At 41.9% G+C, this 20,529-nt stretch overlaps 4 protein-coding genes across 6 annotated transcripts in view; 1 reads left to right on the forward strand and 3 right to left on the reverse strand.

The window, feature by feature from the left end:
- Positions 1–20,529, forward strand: part of LOC111076524 (cell adhesion molecule 2) — a 128,021-nt gene that overhangs the window by 51,345 nt on the left and 56,147 nt on the right. The window contains exon 1 of one of the 3 annotated variants that reach the window (XM_041592485.1): positions 18,672–18,709. The exons of the other annotated variants lie outside the window; for them this stretch is intronic. The gene's annotated coding sequence lies outside the window, so the exon portion shown is untranslated. Of the gene's footprint in view, positions 1–18,671; positions 18,710–20,529 lie in introns of those variants that run through there. 3 annotated transcript variants of the gene reach the window in all.
- LOC111077810 lies at positions 4,098–4,994 on the reverse strand. The gene is made up of 2 exons (XM_022372231.2): positions 4,601–4,994; positions 4,098–4,542 (listed from the first exon to the last, which is right to left on the reverse strand). The coding sequence occupies exons 1-2, from the start codon at positions 4,626–4,628 to the stop codon at positions 4,184–4,186; spliced, it is 387 nt and encodes a 128-aa protein (XP_022227923.2). The 5' UTR covers positions 4,629–4,994; the 3' UTR covers positions 4,098–4,183.
- LOC111077809 lies at positions 7,710–8,320 on the reverse strand. Its single transcript, XM_022372230.2, has 2 exons — positions 8,209–8,320; positions 7,710–8,146 (listed from the first exon to the last, which is right to left on the reverse strand). The coding sequence occupies exons 1-2, from the start codon at positions 8,234–8,236 to the stop codon at positions 7,779–7,781; spliced, it is 396 nt and encodes a 131-aa protein (XP_022227922.1). The 5' UTR covers positions 8,237–8,320; the 3' UTR covers positions 7,710–7,778.
- LOC111077805 (60 kDa heat shock protein homolog 2, mitochondrial) lies at positions 15,376–18,049 on the reverse strand. Its single transcript, XM_022372219.2, has 2 exons — positions 18,009–18,049; positions 15,376–17,944 (listed from the first exon to the last, which is right to left on the reverse strand). The coding sequence occupies exon 2, from the start codon at positions 17,942–17,944 to the stop codon at positions 16,208–16,210; it is 1,737 nt and encodes a 578-aa protein (XP_022227911.2). The 5' UTR covers positions 18,009–18,049; the 3' UTR covers positions 15,376–16,207.

Raw genomic sequence — 20,529 nt, forward strand, 5'->3', positions numbered from 1 at the left:
AATTAAGCCAAGAAAGCAGCAATGTGTGTGTGTGTGTGTGTGGAGCAGCTAACTTGAAACTAACTTTAGTGCAACTTCATTGCGAGTAGAAACTCAAACAATGTGATATTTGTTACCGATTCCGGAAATAATTTCACGTAACTATTTGCACGTAATGCTCTGCCCTGCCCCTGCCGCTGCCCTGCCCCTGCCCAGACGAAGGCAGACAGACAGGCAGACAGGCAGACACGCAGAGTGAGAGCGAGTCAGACAATCAGACAGATGGGGTATTCCTGATAGTAAGTTCTGCCACGCCCACTTTGGGTTTAGATTTATAGCAAGTTCATGTGCATTGGTGGGCGGCATGAGTCAGTGCCAATTTGAGTGGGAAATTACATCCGCCAGTAAGTGACCAGGCCAGAAAATTACACCCAAAGTTTTCTCCTGCCCAGCCCCCCCACACACACTCAGCTTTAAGGCCCCGCCCCTTTATGTGTGGATGAAAATGTTTTTCCCAAAATTTCAGGGAGCGATTGGGTAAACCTTTACCCGACCGATGGCTATGATTTTAATAACTTCATTAAATTAATCCAACCGAACGCACAATCAACGAGAGTGTGTGGCAACAATAACGAAAACGATGCCTGCGATCGAAATGGTTGCCATAGCAGCAGCAGGAGCAGCTGCAGCAGCAGCAACAGCTCTGCTCCGCTTTCTGACATCAAAACTATCAATCAATTTTCCGGAATTTTCCTCCGTGAGTCCTGTGGTTGCTTTTGTTCAGACTATCTCTCTCTCTCTCTCGATGAATGGAGTTTCCATTCGTGTTCGGTGCGGTGTAAATATAAATTAAATTATGTGTGGTTACCGATTCGATATTGATATGACCGGTGGATGTTGATGTTTTGACGGTATGCCTAAGCCGAGAGTTGATTTTGGGTTTAGCAGTTATTTAGATAAGCTTATACATACATATGTACATGCAAACAAATGTACATACATATATTAACATACATAAATAGTGACGTAGAGAGAGAGAGAGAGAGCAGAGCAGACTGCTTCGACTCGTGCATTTGCTGTGCACTGCCAGGCACTTGAATAGGTATCAACCAGCACTTTGATATGTATAGATTTACTGTTCCCTTAGTCGCTTATTGCTATTTGCATGTGCATTGCTGTAGATTCTGCCACCTGCAGGGCAGAAGACTTAATTAGTAAGCTCCCCTCGATATTTTCATTATTTACCTTTGAGTTTTAATTATTTTTGAGTTTTATTTTTTTTTCTCAAGCAGATCTATTATGGATAATCATTAATAATATTTAATAAAAATAATTTATGCTTATTCTCTGTCGGCCCGTTATTCTCCTGGGGCCGCCTTTCGCCAGCCGTCTGCTGGGGGTGTGATGTCGAAGAGAGAGATAGAGAAAGAGAGTAAACACAACAGTGCTTGGCAGCAACGATCGCTACCTGCGAAATCATTTCCGGGCCGTCCCGTGAGCAGAGCTTAATGGATACGTAATATATTTGAATGTTAAATAAAGTGTACTCGAGCTTCGATACTCTCTTTCAGGCTCTGTCGTGCTCTCTCGGCAACAACCAAAACAACAGCGCATTACGCACTCGACTGAGATTCTCATTTTTTATTTTGTTTTGATTTTAAGCCGTGGGTCCCACTGCTTTGACCCTTAGATAAATCTAATAATTCTTCTTTAATATTTGGTTAAATTCTACATAAATCATATTCCAATTCTGTGATATTTTCTTTTCTGCTACTCTGTAATCCATAATATTAATTAACCAAAAGAGTGGGCATGTTCTCTTGTATTTTTTCATATGGCAAACACTTCTTTCTGCTCTTCCGCTGCTACAAATTAAAAACTTAAACTCCCTAAAATCCCCACAAAGTACTTCATTTTCATTTCACTCGCCACGTTTTCATTAAATTTCCACATAAAAAAAAATCCTCTTTATTATTTATTATTTAAATTTAAGTGCTTTTCCACTTTAATAGTTTCGTTGTTCCTGTCTCCGCCATGGGTCAAACAAACCCACGAAGATAGAGAATAAAATGCCTTTGCTATGAAGTTCCCCTCTGTTCGTTTTGTGTTGTTTTTTTTTTTGCCACGTTTTTTCCTCTTGTTTTTTTGTTGTTGTTTTTGTTTTGTATATTAACAACAAAAGCGGCGGCAAGCAGGCAGCAAATGAAGGGGCTGAGCGGAAAATAAAAGAAAAGCGTGGAAATGGGAAACGATGGAGAGTGGAGAGAGCATTGTGCGATGCGAGACGATTGCAATTGCAATGCTGATGCTCGTATTTTACCTTGGACTGCAGGCAAGCATGAAAATTTAATGAGCAGCCGTAGCCAACAGCATTTGCAAAAAAAACCTTTGAAGTTTCAATTCGAAAACGGATTCCGAGGTGGAGTTGGAGTTGGAGCTGCTGCTGCTGTTTGAGCTGCTTATAATTTAATCGAGCTATTGCCCAGGATATATCAGCAATTAAATGCACCGCCTCTTGACTTTAGCAGCAAACAATTTAATAATTTCCCCAATAATAATTTCCAATTTACGCTATTTGCGGTTTCTGTTTTCGGTTGAAATGGTTCGAAATATTACACAAATTCTATTCCAAGTGCTTACAACATGGAATAGCCATATTCTGTGTGTAGTTTTGGTTGGGTTTCTGGTTCAGACATGCATTTGGTTTGGGGTTTTTGGTTTACTTTGTTGAATAAACAATTACGGGCTGTTTTGTTCGCCTATGATTTGCGGCGAAGAACCTTATACGTTTTTGCGGTGCCCGTTGCGAGTATTATTTGCACATTAAAATCTATTTTCGTATCTTATTTTTTGGGTGGTTCCCCACCTTTTTCCACAAGTAAAACCTCTGCCAATTAGCAAACCAATTAGCAACTGGAATTAATTGACTCCCAAACTCTTAACAAAAGTCCAACCATCAGCAGCGCCCACTTTCGACCTCATTTGAAAAGCTTGCCACTGCTGCAAGCTTCACCACTCACCACTGCACTCCACTCGCCCCACAATCCCCACTCCCCCACCCTCGAGTTTCTCTCCTGCAACCGAAATCAAATGCTAATCACAAGGCAAACTTTCAACTTCATTTATCTTCGGACTGGCGGACCTGGCCCAGAGGAGGAGCAGCCAGCTCTTTCAATTAATTCAAGACTCTGCCCCGTTCGTATCTACCTAATTGGGATTATCTAATATTTGCATAATCAAAATGTCAAATTAAACTAGCTTTTCCAGTGGGAATATTCATTGCAAACTTTTTAAATTCGATTACCAATGCAAGAAAAAAAGCAAAATATAGCACAAAAATGTTTGTATGTGGCTTTTTGGAAATGCAAATTTTATTGGCCATACGACATGTGTTACCCCCTACCACCGCCCCACCACACGGTACGTGTTTGATTGCGGATGTGTGTGTGTGTGGGTTCAGAATTTTCGGGAGTTTCGGTTTCGATTTAAATTGGGTTTTTGCGTTATTGCTGGCAGCACACATCTTTTCCATAGATGCAGGATGCAGCATATCCTGTATGCTCGATGCAAGAAAACAGATAAAAATGCACACCACTGCGGCACGAGTCCCAGCAGCCACATGTCAAATAGTTGTCCATACGTGACGGTCAGGCATTCCTTGCACTCCTACTGTATATTGTATTCCAGTCAGAAGCTATTGCAAATAATAAATAATTTTGCAAACGAATTTGTAGAATTAGCAATAAATTGAGAAATTAATGCAACCAAATTAAAAGAGGTGGAGGTAGTCTCTCTTAGACACTGTAACACATCCACTTATCTCAGTCGTAAGCTATTTGCCTGGGTTTTGATGAAAAACTTTTGCCTATGCATAAATTTTCACCCACTCGCTCTGTGCATGAAAATTGAAATGTTTAAAAGCGCATGAAAATGTTGTTACAACTTTCAAGTTTTTGCGAGAATGCAAAAAAACTTTTTAATGTATGTATGTGTGTGTTTGTGTGTGTGTGTAGGTGAGCCGGCAAATTTGTTAAGAGCATTTCTATAAAATTTTCAAGGCTTTTGTTATGCAAAAGTTTCACTGCATTTCCCCTTGGTTATAGTCAAAAGGCGGAATAAAATGCTGCCACATTAACATACTTTAATTTATACATGTTATAATACATTTATGTGAGAGTTTATTTACTTTTATATACGCATATAATCAGGCCAGGCCAAAACCCACCAAGAAACCGCCGAACATGGAAACGCATAGCCGGCTACTGCCAGCTACAACATCATAGGCCTTGTTCAACTGTGCCATGGGCGACTGTGAATTGGTGGTGGCTGGCCCCGTACGCACATTCCCTGTATTGCGTGGGTGCCCTTGCAACACGATCGTTTCCAAGGGATTACTTCTTATCAGTCCGGATTGAACTGCTAGCTGTAGAATCAGTATCGCTCCACCTGCCACAATGGCAACGGACTTGCTGGCCTTGAACAGCACGTAGCCGGCGAGAAAACCCGAGCCAGCGCCAATGGCAATCTGGGTGTAAGGTGATCGCCTGCTTAAGCCGTCAAGAGCTGCGATCAAACAATTATTGGTGGACATTCTATTGATTTTGATTTTTCGTTTACGAACCTTCTTTTGTCACAAAATTCTCAGGCATTTATACGGTTTTTTTTAAATCTTAAATGTTGATTATTTTTCTTTTTTTTTGGTTTTTTATTTGATTTTCAATATTTTGGAAAAGTACAATTTTTAAAAGGAAATTCAAGGCATTTTTTGCTCTCATATTTTCAGAAAGAGTTGTGCTCTGGTGGTGGAGCCCCTGCTTCAGTCTTTTCGATGCACTTTTTATACTCCTATTCCTAGGCGCCTTTCTCTATGCACTTCTCACACTCTCAGCTTACGTTTAACTTTGAAAATGACCGCCAGACCGTGCCGACAGAACATCAAAGGCCCAGGCCTTGGCCTATGCAGGATTTAACACTGTGTGTATGGGGGTTTTTTTGTGCCCAGATTGCCAGAATTAAATATTTGACGTTGCTTAAATGAATGGAAAAAACCATTTAATGCTTTTAAATCGGTTTAACTTTAGCGAAATGAAATTTCACGCGTATCAATTAGCCGTAGAATATATTTGGGGGGGGCATATCAAAGCGATTGATATATGCTTATATTTTAATTAATTTTCGTATGCCTAAAGGTAGATGCAGTTATTTATGCAAGAATTTCGGTAGCATAAATAATTATGTGTGATATTAAAATAAATGAAAATACATAATTGGCATATTCAATTTCTTGGAATGTAATGTGTTCTATAAATATTTAATTTTAATTATTGCCTTTGTATTTTGGCCACATTTATTAAAGTTCTTCAATGGAACCTGATGTGCTAAAGAGTGGAATTTTCAGAGTGTTTTATACCCCCAAAAAAGTGCGCTCCTGCAGCTCTACATCCATGAATTGTTCGGCTTAAGCAATAGGAAAACCCCTCGATTTTAACAGTTCAATTGCATTTGCAAAAACTACGCTTGAATGCATTTAGTTTTTGGGGTTTTTTTTCCACGTTCTTTTATTTAATTTATCGTTCAATTATGCGGCCAGACCACGCCCTAACCTCTCCAAATAGCAGTGGACTCTACCGCTCTGCCCCCTACAAATAGCAGAGGACTTCAGAACAGAGCTCTCTCTCTCTCTCTCCCTCTCTCGAGCCCTCGAGGTGTTTTCCCCGCCGCTTATCGTAAGCTGAAAATCAAATTAACAATGAGCACGCAAATTGCCACAAATGACTGCGGGAAATGCAGTGGTAAGGTAAGGTAAGGTATAGGGTAGAAGGCATGGGGCATTCAACTATTTCTCATACCGATAATCTGGCCGGCGAGTAGTGCAGTTGCTATAAGTGCTTTTTTTCCGAAACAATATCTCAACCTCAGACCCATGCCCCATTGGGGATTCTAGCACATAAAGAAAACACACACAAAAAAAAAAAACGAAAAGAAAAGGAAAACCAAAGTGTTTCAACATTTAAATTGACATTAATAGGAAAAGTAAAATGTGAAAACTGTCTGGGCACTCGTACTGCTGGAAAACAAAGACCACACACACACACACACATGAAATATAAATGAAACAGTAACTTGCACAACTTGACCATAAAATGTGGAGCTCAAGAACACATCACATCCTCCCTCTCTCTCACAGACACAACGAACCCACACGAGTAACGTTCCAATGCGAAACGTGTTTGCCATGCGGTAAAATCTTTTGCTCCAGCAATTTCCTTTACTTTACTTTTTCACAATTCTTTTTCTCTTTTTCTTCAGCGTTTTTCTTTTTTTTTTCTTTTTCTTTTTTACTTTGATTTTATGGCTATGCTATAGTTTAATGTAGGTGTTTTTCCTCGAGCTTACAATACGTGAGTTCTGTGGAAATTTACCATTTTGTATGCACAGATTGAAGAATTTTACAGATGAGCGCAAATGATGGGTTATTCAATAATGTATTACGAGTATGTGGCCAAGGGATGGTTGAAACTTCAGTCAGTATCAACAAGTTATTCAACAGAACTGTACTTAATGGTAGGGAGTTAATAGTCACATTTTTAGAGAATTTACAAAGAATAAATAAAAAATAAAATTTAAAAATTTAAAATTTTAAAAATTAAAAACAAAAATATGTTAATTTAAAAATTATATATTAAAAAAAACACAAACTTAAATAGATGGCACACAACTGTAGTTGTAAAGACTTTCTAACTAAGACAAAATATTTGATTACAAAATATTTGGACACAATATTTTGCTTATAGTTTTGCCTTTAGATTCGCATTTTAATAATTTAAAACTGTAACCTTTTTCGAAACCCAGAACAGTTTCCATCTATCTTATTCAACCACAACATTATTCATGAATAATTTAAATTGCAACATCATTGCAAGTGCAAGTGCAAGCACAACTGTACATGTACGTTCCAAGCACTTTTCCACTCCCTTTTGTGAGTCAATTGTGCGTTAAGTTTTACATGATTGCATGCTGGCAAATTGAGTTTTAGGGTTTTTCCTATGTACTTTGCACAACACAAATACACACACACCAAAGAAAGCCACGTCCAACGTGAACGTGAACGTATGCGTATGCGTAATATTTATTCACACAATTCTAAAAGCCAACATCCGACTCCACCCGGCATATGGTTAATGTGTTGTAAGGCCACTGGACGCTGGACACACGGAGCACTGGGAGGAGCAGCATCTCTGGAACCCGCCTGTGATGCCTGTTGACATGTTGTAAATTTGAAAACAGTCAGTAACCAGAGCCATGGTGTCCGTCAGTGGATAAAGAGTTTTGCTCAGAGTTGGCTCAAAGCAAACGATGCTCTCACTGCACTCCACTCCGACTGCAACCTTATATTTGCTGGTACGAGTATTTGTGTGTGCGGGCTGGTACAACAAATTAACTGCGGTGAGCTGCAGGAGGCAGTGAGAAAGAGCGAGGGGTAGTCAGGGTGCACCACGTTGTTAGTTGCAAGTGATGAACGCTGCTTTGTGGCTGCCACAGGGAGCAGGGCCTTGGATGGTTTGTCTGTTTCGGAACGTTAATTTAGATGCAGATAGTTGCAAAATAACTGAGAAATATATCGGGGAACCAAAAACAAAACAAATTAAAAGCAAGGTTTTTTTTTTAGCATTCTCCATAATATTTCCCTGTATTTTTCTGGGAAATAAAATGCTGCCACATTTATATCCTTTAATTTATATAATTTTAATTTCAACAGAAACAACATAAAAAATATAAATAATTTAATCAGCTTGGGCTTAGGCCAGGCCGTAACCCAACAAATAACCGCCGATCATGGCAACGCACAGACGTCTATTGCCAGCAATTTCATCATAGGCCTTGGCCAACTGTTCCATCAATATGTGTATAGTATCTGCCTTGGCGACGGTGGGTACAAAATGGACATATTGGGAATTGCGTTTGTTGCCATGCAACAGTATCGTCGCCAGGGCATCGAATTTGATCAGTTCAGATTGAAGTGCCAGCTGCATTATCAGTAGCGATCCTCCCACTGCAATGGCAACGGTCTTGGTGGCCTTAACGAAAATATAACCGATGAAGAAACCAATTGCCGCACCAACACCAATCTGGTAATATGCGGAATCTCGGCTTAGGCCGTCAAACGCTATAATTAGATATTACTTTATGATTTTATTTCCATTGATTTGAATTCAAACCAATTCGAACCTTCTTTTGTGCCAAATCGATCAGCCATGTCTCGGATTTTTTGGCTCTGAATATGTTGCTTTTTGCTGTGTTGTTTAGTTAAGAAATGGAAAGGGTTTCAGAATAGGTTTCCCATGAAAGGAAATTCAAAGCAATACGTTCACTCATATTTTCACGAAACTGTGTGCTCTGCTGGGGGTCTGGGATATTCTCTGTGCCTCCAACACTCCTTTTCCGATGGGTTTTCTATGCACTTTCCAAAGCGCCTTTTTTTGGGCCTTTCTTCCCTACTTAGCGCCTTTAAGCTCCTTAAATTACTGCCTTTTATGACTTTAGACTTGGACTTTTAAAGTCATGTTGACTTCTAGTATTCAAACAGGGAGCAAAATTTTGAAAATAAGCAGAAACATGAGATGCAATTGTAATTGTATGCGATGCATACAGAATTTGTGGCTAACCAAATAGTTGTGCAAAACTCTGGAAAATAAATTATGTATCTGATGGATGCACAATCCAACAGATGGTCAGACCAGACCACAGCTGCCAGACGCAGGGCCACAGAAATTTGATTTCGCTTGTATAGAAATTTCGATTCTAATTAGTGATGCCACAACACTCCACTGCCACACCTGTTTGGCAGTGTGTGATGCCGTGGTCCTGTCTCGGAAAATGATTTCAAATGGAAATACTGATGAAATGAAGAACTATATTCGGTCTCTCTCTCTCTCTCTCTGGGCACATGCCCTGTAAATTATGCAAAGCAGCAAACTTGAGCAACTATTTTGGACATGCAACTCCCATATCTACCCTACGGAAAAAAACTTTTATATAAGGTGCGTGCTGACAGAGAAAAAAAAAAGAAAAAGGGAAAACATTTTTCTTTTGCTTCAAATTAGTGGCACACGCACAGCAGCAGCAGCAGCAGCAGGGGGGTACGAAAAGGTAAATGTCTCCTACATTTTGCATAAATGCATGACAAGACTTTACTTTCTTTTACGGAATTTTTATGCATTTTCTACGTGACTTTAGCTGCCAAACGCCAAACTGTTTTTGCTGTTTTTTCTCTGTTTAATAAATAAATAACGCAGAAAATAGAGGACTATGAAATGCTGGTGCTCTTCGGTGAGATAAAAGTTGCGCTTTAACGAACGATTTTTGATTGCCACACAGCAGGTGATCCATACAGCTCTGTGGCATCCACTGCTGGTGCTGCTGCCACTGTCACTACTGCGCCTGCTGCTGTTGCGATGCCAATATTCAAGTTAATTTCTGATTTGATGATTTTCCCTCCTGCTGCGGCGGTAGCAGTTGACATGGCAATGACGCCACTTAATTAGCAAGAATTTCAACAGCAGAATCCCAACAATAATTCCAGGCGAAAGAGTTTTGGATTTCATTAGCTACATTTCATGGCTGCAGTTTTGGTATTTTGGTTTTTCATTTTTGGTTGATTAATGTCCGGCCCTGAGGCGGCTTGCATTAGAATGCAGCACAGTGCTGGGATGGATTCTATTAACACCCCACTAACATGTCCCTCTGCAGCCTACATGGGGGTTCTTTTTGCTGCTGCTGTTGCTGCTGCCTTGGATGTTGCTGCCATGAGTGTCGCCTGTCTTCAGTGTAACACATGTCGCCACTTAATGCGTTGAGTGCATACAGAATGAGGCAAAATGCCAGAGTTCAGATGGGTTTTCGTTTCGGGGTAGAGGCATAACTGGAGGGTGTAGTATCGTGATATGTGGCGCCAGCTGACGCCTCCGCTGGCTGAATGCAACATGAAGGCGAGTTTTCGGGGCGCCTTAGGTTGTCATGTCGCCTTTTGCGTACCAGCAGCTGGCATGAGCTCCCCTGCCTGCCTGCCTGATACCAAGATGAAAAACACTTTTCCATCGTAGCATTCATTTCAAAATTGATGCGATTTTAATCTGCTGCCAGAGCCTATACTTTAAGGGGAAATTTAAGAATATTTTCGGCTTTTCAGCGCTCAATTTGATTGTGATTAACCTTTGACTACAGTTCTGAATTCTTTGCTCTTGGGTTCTTTGATTTTTTACTGAGCCATCAACATCATAATTAAGCAGCAAATTGATTAATTGTCTGTTGGCTGTCAACCAAGAGTCCACAAACGTCATGGCCGCCGGCAGGCGTCAATTAATAAAAATCGGCGGGTGGAAAAAAAAAGAAACGGAGAAATCTCTGTGGTAATTGCTGTGCATGCAATCAATGCAGTTGATTGTATGCCACGCACTTTTTTCACTCCTCCGATTTATACGGATTTGCAGGTCTACGGTCCTTGGGATCAGCAGACATCGAGTGTGATTGAGTCTACGGGTTTAATGCTGTGAAACGGATATTTTGAAAGGCCATGGTGGTTATTTGATTTTAAGAGAAACCTCAAAATAAACCTTTTATCACTCTTTGGCGGTAGAACTAAAAAAAAAACAAAGGTATAAATCCATTGACTGATTGAAATCTGCATGTGCAGACCCAGAGAAAATATATCTAAAATAATAATGTTTACATTTTTACAAACATTTCTTCGGAGAGTGGAAATTGTAAACCGAAAATGTGTTTATTTACATTTATATTTTCATGAAATAAAAGAAATTAAATTAAAAATATTTCATACTTAAAATAAATATATATCGAATTTAAATTATATTTTTATATTTATATGAAATACATTTTCTACAAAATAAATATATTACACTCACGATATTACGATTCAAAGAGTTTAATATTTTCAAAAGTATTTTGATATTTAATTAAAATATAAGAATATTATTATCGTATTATATTCATAAATTGCACACACTCTTGGAGCAGTAGCTTTCTTTAATGTATCCATATATCCATCTGCTGCTCTAGTGCCGTGCCTCATGCATCATCATCATCAGCAGTCATTGTTCTGCTCTCAAACGAGTACTCGTATCTGTCTGTCAGTTAAGCTGTCTGTCTGTCTGGCTGTCTGTCTGTCAGTTGGCTCGCAATGCCATCGCAAATTCAATTAATCGTAATGCAAGCGACAGGGCAGCCTCTCCTTGGGGCAATCCCTAACTAGCACACACACACACACACACACACACACACAGCCAAAGCAAAACAAAACACACGCATTAAAAACAGGGGTAAGCCCCAAAAATCTCGTTTTATAAATTTGACTGAGTTGCAATTTCGAATTGCCAGGACAACCGGTGGCCCAGGGGATGGATAGGGGATAGGGGATAGGGGGCTCTCGGTCAGGAAATTAGAAACGCATGCCACTTGGTGACCAGGCCAGAGAGCAGATACGTGCACATCGTGCCATCCAAAACACACAAATGTGTGGGGCGGTCAACAGTTGCATTTCCTGGGGAACAGATGAGAGGAGCGGCCATATGGGTCTCGGGGTGTGTGTGTTTTGTGTTTGCATTAGACTGCCATTTCCGCTTATGAATTGCACAGCCCCCAGAGCCACTTTTGGATACCGTTCGTAGACCTTCACTTAGCTGATTTTTTTCTGGCATGTCCATTAGGAGAATCTGAGGGATCCTCTAAGCGAACATCAAAGAGTTGAAGGCGCAGAAACATGAAATTCAATTACGATTTCCAACACCCCCACACCATTCATGTAAATGCATAAAACGAATTTGTTTATGGATGGGGCGGGGGAAAACACCCCAGCGAAAGGCGACAACATTTACGACAGAAACCCGCAGACAGAACGCCCCTAAAAGCTGCTGCAACTGACACGAAAAGTCGAAGTCTCACAGTTTTTCTCTCCACATGTTGTCCCAGACCAGACTGCGGGGATGATTGCCAAAGAAAACAACAACAACAGCAACAACAAAAATGTACACCAAAAATATGTTTATGGCTAGAAAGAGTTCAAAGACTTTTGTTTGTCTTTTGATGGGGTGCAAATTGAAATTGAATTTGGCCAGACTTAAACAAAATATTGTAGTAGCGCGCGGCACTCCCCGCACTTCCTGCCCTTCCACCATTACTCTTTTCATTTTTGCTCACATGGTCTCTCCTCCTCTCTCCGTTTGTAAATGGGCAAACATTTGCAGGAAACGCGCCTGAAATATTTCTGCCACATAAATCATAACAATGGCCATATTGTACATGTATTTTGCATGCGCAGGGGCCAACTGCAACGGCATGTTGCATGCATACACAACACACACGAGTACAAGTACTGCAACTACAACTACAACTACAACAGGCAAACAAAAATCAAAATCAAAATCAAATGCAAAATAAATCTAACCAGAAAACGGTAGCCAGCTGCTTCTGGGCAGGACAGGACAACTTTGGGATGAACTATGTATGTGCTCAGGGGAATATGGCAGTGACCAGAGATTTTTATGGGCTCCTTTGTTAAGTTCGAGCTTGGAAGATACATATGTCTGTACATTTGTCGTGGAGTTTTTAATAAATGTACAATAGGGCATAAAAGAATAAAGTACAGCTTTCAAGGGAATAAAAGAGTTTTTTATAATTAAATGAAGGGAATTCCAGTGAAGGGGAACATTTGTCAAAAATTTAAGATCATATAACTTAATGAGTTTTAGTTGACAACAAATTATTTTATTGGAATTCTCAGCTATTTTCAAAGTACATTTAAATGAAAAATTTGAAGAAGTATTCAAATTATCGAAGTAAAAATATCCAAAATATTTTTACTCATTTGTAACTATATTTTGTGCGATCTTAGAGCTTTTTATATACACATCGAATATCAATATTTATCCGCTGATATATTTAGAACCCTTAACCCAGTCCCATTTTGGCCCTCTGAAACCTGTAGAGCACAAAAAATTCGTGGCCAAAACCATAGAAAACTTTACTTACTTTAATTTCCCTTTTCGTGGCGTGGAAATATTTTTTAGTTCCCTGCTTTTTCCCCCACCCCTCCTCTTGCACTGTCACACAACTGTTGCAATAAATTGTCAATTTTTTGAAATGTTTGCCATGTGGGCAGGAGGAGGTCGAGAGGGCGAGGGCGAGGGCAATTTTATGGCCATTTCGGAGCTGATTTAATGCGCTAAGCGAGCGAGGATTAGCCAGTGTCGTAAATCTGCCGTTAGATGGGGCGTTATGGTGGCAGGCCACCGGGGGACACTGAACACTGAACACTGGACTCTGGACAGACTCTGGCCGACACTCGACGCGGCCTTTTTCATAATTAAGTGGCGCAGCATTGTTCAGGCCAATGCGAGTGTGGGCCCTTGGGCTTGTTCATTCGTCGTCATCTTGTGGTATGGACGGAGGCATCAACAGCTCTTGTAGCATCATTAAGACACGTGGGTGTGTGGGTGAGTGGGTGTGTGGGTGAGTGGGTGTGTGGGTGTGCTGGGATCATCATCTTCTCGCTTAACAGGCACTTGAACATCACACGGAAAGCTGAAAGTGCAATTTGCGTTGACAACATAAACAGCCAGAGGTGCAGCAGAGCCAAGAATAAGCAGGTCGCGGTAGGCAGGCAGGCAGGCAGGCACGCAGGCAGCAATGTTGCAACTCGAGTGGAAGGCAGCGTCAAGGATGAGCCGCGGGCATAATGCACGACATGCCTTATATAGAGAGAGAAGCTTAAACAGGAGTGGGTGGGGAGGGGCGGGGTAGTGGCCTGAAGCCCTGACGGAATAAGATTGCCAAGCACGCTCTGTTACCCACTTTGCATGGCCAGAAGATTTTGCATTGCCTGCGTCGTTTTTGGTGTGTATGATGATGAGCCCAAGGGAACAGAAAGAGAGAGAGAGAGAGAGAGAGAGAGGAGAGCCGCAGCTGCAGCCCCATGCCTCAAGTGTTTTTTCCTTTTTTGCATACGCTTAAGCCAGGCGCAAGGCTATCATCCCAAATGGATCTCTTTCTTATTTTTTATTTGCAACTGCATGAATCCCATTATAAATGTCAAAATGTTAAGCAGAAAATGCTAAATGAAAGTCAAGTGGCGGTTGGCTCTTCAGAACAATTAGAAGCGCCAAAAAGTCAGCTCCCATTGGGGTCCCATTGTCTCTGACTCGGTAATATTTCATAGCGAAATCCCAAAAAAAAAAAAAAGAAAGAAACCCCGAGGAAACAGAGAGAGGACAGGAACCAGGGAGTCAGGAGACAGGAGACAGGATACAATGCAAAAACTACAACAAGTGGTTAACACAACACAGCAAAGGACATGTGTAAATGTACACTTTCCTGGCCAAAAGCAGACTGTCAGAGTGGGAGGGTGAATGGGAGGGAGTGTGCCCCGCTCCAGGATAGAGAATAATGGCAACAAAACATAGGAAAAATAAAATGAAAATGCGGCGAGGAGAGGATAGTAGGAAACATTAACAAACAAGTCGAGTCGGTCACCGTCTGCGGGCATTATTTCCTTCCACAGCATCCTTTAGGACTAAACTACTAACCTTCTTGGGTGGCAATTAACTGCAACCGGAAATGGGCTGAGTAGTGCAATTTTTCTAAATTATTAACTTTTAAAAAGTTTTAATTTTAAGGGTATAATTTTTTTTTTTGAGGTTCATTAAGTTCATTATGTAGGTTTATTGTAAACACAATTATCACAGACAATAAAATACAATTACTTAACGTACTGTTACTGTTGATTAGCAACTTTTGTTAAGGGTCAAGGACAATTTCTATTTACAATTTACTATTTTAAATTAAATGCGTGTCCAACGAACGAGAAAGGAGATTGTGCAACAGAAATTTATATATTCCTGGTGGCCAAGTCGGACGGATGGATGCGGCATAACCTTCGCCTGGTTCTGCTACTTACCAATCATCTAGAATGTAGATATATTTTCTAAATTTTTTATGAATATTTTTTATTTTGATTGTAGTAGTTTGATTCGGTGCTGCTCGGTGCAGGCACAAAATATATTTACTTGTCATTTTATTTACGTAAATAAATGTCAATTTTTTTGTATATTTCTTAACTATTGTTTAAAGTTTGTATTGGGTTTTGACCGTATCGTACTCTGGTTTTGCCATGCAAATTAAGAACATCCGAGGTGAATGATGGAAATGATGAGACAAGGATGAGGAGCGACAAAACATTATTAACCATCGCAAATTTGGATGGCCTGCCTTAACAGGGTAATAGTCACATTTTGCTGAGTGTTTTTCTTTGAATATTTCGAATATACCACAATCGATCAAGGGCGTAAATTACCTTTAATGATGCCCGACAAGAAACAATTTGAATTTTGCATTGATAATACATTTATTTAGGGAACATTTAACAGCTTTTTCTATGTACATTAAAGCTAAGACAGCTACGCACATTTATGTGTGCTGTGTTTTATTTTTAGTGGCGTAATATGTTTGAGCTAAAGTTGTGGTTGCAGTTGCATTTTTTGTTTTCATTTCAATCACCAAATTGCAGATTTGGGAGACGCCATAATATTACGGAGGGGACTCTGCGCCGTAATATCTATGAGCAATTGTTGCTACTGTTTCTACTGTTTCTGTGTGTTGTGTTTGGCATTAACATCAAATAGATTTTTAGTCTCAGTACTGGCACTGAATATTTGCGGCAATGTTTGTGTTTTAATCGGACAATCGATTATTGGGCCAAAGCAAAGCTTTGTTTTTGTTTTGCGTTTTTTTTTTGTCTCAGTCTGCCTAACATCTGAGGCTTAGTGTGTTACTTGTAGAATCCATTTATAATAGCACGAAAAAACGACGAATATTTCAGTGTAAATGTGGGACGAATAAAACAATTAAATGTGTGATGTGTGCAGCATAGTGTAAGATGTGCGACGAATAATCCAATTAAATATGCCACAATGTGTGTGGGGCATATGGTAGGTATGTGTGGGGTACAGAGGAAAATAACCATTGATCCGTTCCAGATTTTTGCAGCACAGTGTAGCACAGTGTACAGTGTACAGTGTACTAGTGTAGTGTACAGTGTAGTGGAGTGTAGCGTACTGTGTGGTGTAGTGTTGACCGTAGTGCAAAGCAGATATCAGCTCTGCATAAGTGTAGTATTTTTTTTTGTTCTAAGTGTATTTTAGTGTGCTGTGATGTGATCTTACATCATGCCACCGAGGCCGCCCATGCCGCCCATGCCGCCCATGCCACCCATACCACCGCCCATGGCAGCAGATCCAGCCTCTTCCAGGGGCAGTTCGGTAACGACAGCCTCGGCGGTGGTCAGCAGCGATGCCACGCCAGCGGCATCCGTGATGGCTGTGCGCACCACCTTCGTGGGATCAATGATGCCACGCTCAATCATGTTGGCATACTCGCCCTTCAGCGCATCGTAGCCATAATCGCCGTCAAGGATCTCCACCTTGGCCACCACCATGGCGCCATCGACGCCCGCATTCTTGGCTATGGTGAGGCAGGGCATGCGCAGCGCACGACGAATGATTTCGATGCCCATATTCTGATCCTCGTTGGCGCCCTTGACGTCATTCAGGCGGCTGATGCAGCGCAGGAGAGCGGTGCCGCCGCCAGGGACGATGCCCTCCTCGACAGCGGCGCGTGTGGCATTGAGAGCATCGTTGACGCGATCCTTTTTCTCGTTGACTTCCACATCACTCGAGCCGCCGACACGCAACAGGGCCACGCCCGAGGAGAGACGCGCCAGACGCTCCTGCAGTTTCTCCTTCTCGTACTCGGACTTGGTGTCCTGGATGGCCTCGCGCAAGTTCTCGATGCGGCGATCGATCGTGGGACGCTGGCCCAGACCCTTCAGCAGCATCGTATCGTCCTTGGTGACAACAATCTCGCCGACACGTCCAAAGTCGCTCAGTTTGATGTCCTCGAGGCGCACGAGATTCGCCTCGTCCCCGAAGACAATGCCGCCGGTCGCAATGGCCATGTCCTCGATGGTCTCCTTGCGATTATCGCCAAAACCTGGCGCCTTGACAGCGCACACCTGAAGGCCGCACTTGAGCCGATTGAGGACCATCGTGCTGAGCGCCTCGCCCTCCACATCCTCGGCAATGATGACGAGCGGCTTGCGCTGAGCGTTGGCCAGCTCCAAAGCCGGCAGGATGCTCTGTGTCGTCTTTATCTTCTTCTCGCAAAACACCAAGAGGGCATCCTGGAACTCCACCTTCGCCCCCTTGGCGGAGTTGATAAAGTACGGGGAAATGTAGCCACGATCGAATTTCATGCCCTCGATGACCTCCAGCTCATCGGTGAGCGTCTTGCCGTCCTTTACCGTGATGACACCGTCACGGCCAACCTTCTTGATGGCTTCGCTGATGAGATTGCCCACCGACTCGTCGCCATTCGCCGAGATAGTCGCCACCTGGCAGATCTCCTCGGGTGTGCTCACCGGCCGGGACATCTTCTTGAGGTTCTCCTTCACCGTTTCGATGGCCAGCATGACGCCGCGACGGATCTCCACGGGATTGGCGCCGCGCGAGATCTTCTCGAAGCCCTCCTTGGCAATGGCACGGGCCAGCACTGTGGCCGTTGTGGTGCCATCGCCAGCCTCCTCATTTGTATTGTTGGCGACGTCCTGCACCAGCTTAGCGCCAATATTCATGAACTTGTCCTTCAGGGAGATGGACTTGGCCACGGTGACGCCGTCCTTGGTGATCTTCGGCGAGCCCCAACTCTGTTCGATGATTACGTTGCGTCCCTTGGGGCCCATGGTCACGGCCACGGCATCGGCAAGTACATCCACACCCTGCAGCATCATGGCGCGCACCTCCGGGCCGAACTTAACGTCCTTGGCATAGCGACGATAGCCATGAACGGCCAAGAAATGGTTGATGATTGGGCCACGATGCAACACTCGCAGCATTGCCATCTACCAAAAGGATAATTGCATTTTAAATTTTATTCCCTTTTGCCGAAAATTAAATGTCACTTACGACGTTTTTTTTTCTGTAATTTTCTATTTAAATTAAATCTTTTTTAAATTGTTTTCGATTTGTTTTTTTTTTTTAATTTTGTTTAAAATTTCTGTTTTTTTTTTTTTGTTAACTTTTGTTTAGTTTTAAATTGATTTATTTTTTGTAATTTGGAAAAAATAAATATTTTTTGTTGCTGATGTTTCCGTTTCGAACAACACAAACGAACTGAGAAATGCTAGCCAGAAATTTTGTCAGCTGCAAACTGAAGGCAAGGCGCAGCCTACTTTTCATTTGATGCGAGATTTACCCCCAAAGGGAAAGCTGTGTAAAATAGATGGGAAATATTTTTAGATTTAAGGGCAAGCAAGTAGGTTTTGGGTTTAAAATCAGGAATGGGAAAATTAGTATAGAAAATGTATCTTTGATGGAATTTTCCACATAAACTAACCTTTCTTTCCATTCACTTTCTTTCTTTTTTAAGCACAAATATTATAATTAAAAGAACACAATGTTCTGGCAAATCATTGACTGGCAGGCAGGCAGGCAGCAAACTGTTGCCACAGGATGGCGGACAAATTTGCACACAACTCCAGAGGACATTAGAGCCTAAGACTCTAGAGCCTCAGAGACTGCCTGCCTCCAGAGTTTAAAACTGTCTCCTGCCTCCAGAGCCTAAGACTCTCTCTCTCTCCTCCGCGCTTGGCCTGACACTTTTCCAGGTAATTAAAACACAAATATTAGCAAAAGTGGGCGGTACTTTTCCTGGCTGAGTCAGAGGCAGTGCCACAGCCATTTTGCAATTTAAATTTTCATGAACAAGCGCCCGCGCCATTTGTCGCTGTCGTTTTTGCATGTCCCCCTCAATGTCTGAGTACAGTCAAACCCAAACCCAACCCCCAATTTCGCTTTAACAGTTTTCAATTTACGCCGCTTGCTTGTAAGCGCAGCTGACAGAGATACTTGCCCTTACCTCCCCGCCGTGGCAAAGAGCTTATGTTTCTTCCACAGCATCCACAGGATGTGGATGTGAAACCCATTCCCCAACTTTTGGCTTTTATTGTATTTCAGTTGTCGCTTGTCGTCGCACATTTTTACGACTATTTAAATGGTTTTCACTTTTTGGGTTACAAATTGTCGCACAGGTAAAAGGGTGGCAAGGAAAGTGGGAATGGGTTAGCCCAGGCAAAAAGAATTTAACACCTTGGATGGGGGCGAATACTGAGTGGTTTAGCTGTGGGCTTATGCAGTTTAGTTGCGAGTATTCTGCCGTACAGATATCAGCTGTAATAAGACCAAAACTTGCCATAAAAATAGCACACAGAACACCACCCAAAAATCTATTAATTCACACGACTGACTGCTGCATCTTACGGGTATTCAATTCAATTACAAGGGCCGCCCGAAAACATTAGCAGACATTAATATAACAACAGAATGCGCGCGGCTGACCTATTAACCCTGAGCGCCCACACCAATGATGCCATCATTAGTGGGCAAATGGCAGCGAAATTAAAGCAAATTACCAGCTGAAAGGATGGAATGGCAGCAAAAGAAAGAGGCCGCAGAAGATGGCAAATGAGGCACACATTTATTTGAATGTAATCCATTATGAAATCGCATAATGAAGAGATTAGCACACGCAGCCACAACAGCAACAACGCACAGGCCGCAATTAATAAATGACCAGAGCAAAAGGACAAACCCCAGCCACGACTACCGCTCCCTCCAAGAAGCAAAGGACCACCACTGTCCACTGTCTGCGATTGCGTGCAAAAGAAATCCAATAAATTAGGCAAACGGTAATCATTAGTATTATTTTAGGCGGCACACACACATATGACACTCGAGAATAAATCAGAGAAAAAGTTTCCAGAACGGACTTTAAGAACAAAAAAAGAGGGAAAGATTTTTAGGATTGAAATGGACGTGCCGAAACCCTAAGATACTCAGTATCAGTATAAAGGTGATTTTTATAGATTTATGTAACTGCATGTTATATATATTTATCTAATGCTAAGACAAGTCTCACTGGGGGAGAGTAAAGGCAATAGAGAGAGAGAGAGAAGAGAAACAGAGGCGGAAATGCGCTCGAAACTGATAAAGATAATGAATGTAAGGGCCCTCATAAATAACACGTAGCACAATAACTGAAAGGCATTCATTATTTTGATGTAGCAGCAGCAGCTGCTGGCCGCTTATTAACCCATTGATGACCACCGTCCCCACTCTGCCCCTGCAGCCTTTTGTATGGAGTCTTTTTGGAACAATGTGCCCGACTTTGCACTTCATTTAACTTTTCGACTTGGCGGATCGAACCCAAGGACGTTGCCCAGATGCGAGAGATTCCTTTGCTCTCGCTCTCGCTCTCTCATCGATAATTAACCGCAAAAACTTGGCACGCAACGGGTCAGAGAGAGAGACAATGGGAAGGGGCTCGGGGTCAGGCTCTGTGTCTGAGCCTAAAGTATAAAGGGGTTAATGGTATGGCACAAAGTTTAATTAAAAATACGTGCCGTGGCCTTTTTGGTACTCGTAGGAT

Source organism: Drosophila obscura, unplaced genomic scaffold (assembly GCF_018151105.1).
Source record: "Drosophila obscura isolate BZ-5 IFL unplaced genomic scaffold, ASM1815110v1 contig_179, whole genome shotgun sequence".
NCBI lineage: Eukaryota > Metazoa > Arthropoda > Insecta > Diptera > Drosophilidae > Drosophila > Drosophila obscura.

Excerpts from the sequence above, each read along its gene's own strand:
- LOC111077809 (XM_022372230.2), bottom strand. The coding sequence starts at position 8,236 with ATGGCTGATCGATTTGGCACAAAAGAAG. Across the intron at positions 8,147-8,208 it reads TCGATTTGGCACAAAAGAAG|CGTTTGACGGCCTAAGCCGA; the intron begins GTTCGAATTGGT and ends ATCTAATTATAG.
- LOC111077805 (XM_022372219.2), bottom strand. The coding sequence starts at position 17,944 with ATGGCAATGCTGCGAGTGTTGCATCGTGGCCCAATCATCAACCATTTC.
- LOC111077810 (XM_022372231.2), bottom strand. The coding sequence starts at position 4,628 with ATGCCTGAGAATTTTGTGACAAAAGAAG. Across the intron at positions 4,543-4,600 it reads GAATTTTGTGACAAAAGAAG|CTCTTGACGGCTTAAGCAGG; the intron begins GTTCGTAAACGA and ends GTTTGATCGCAG.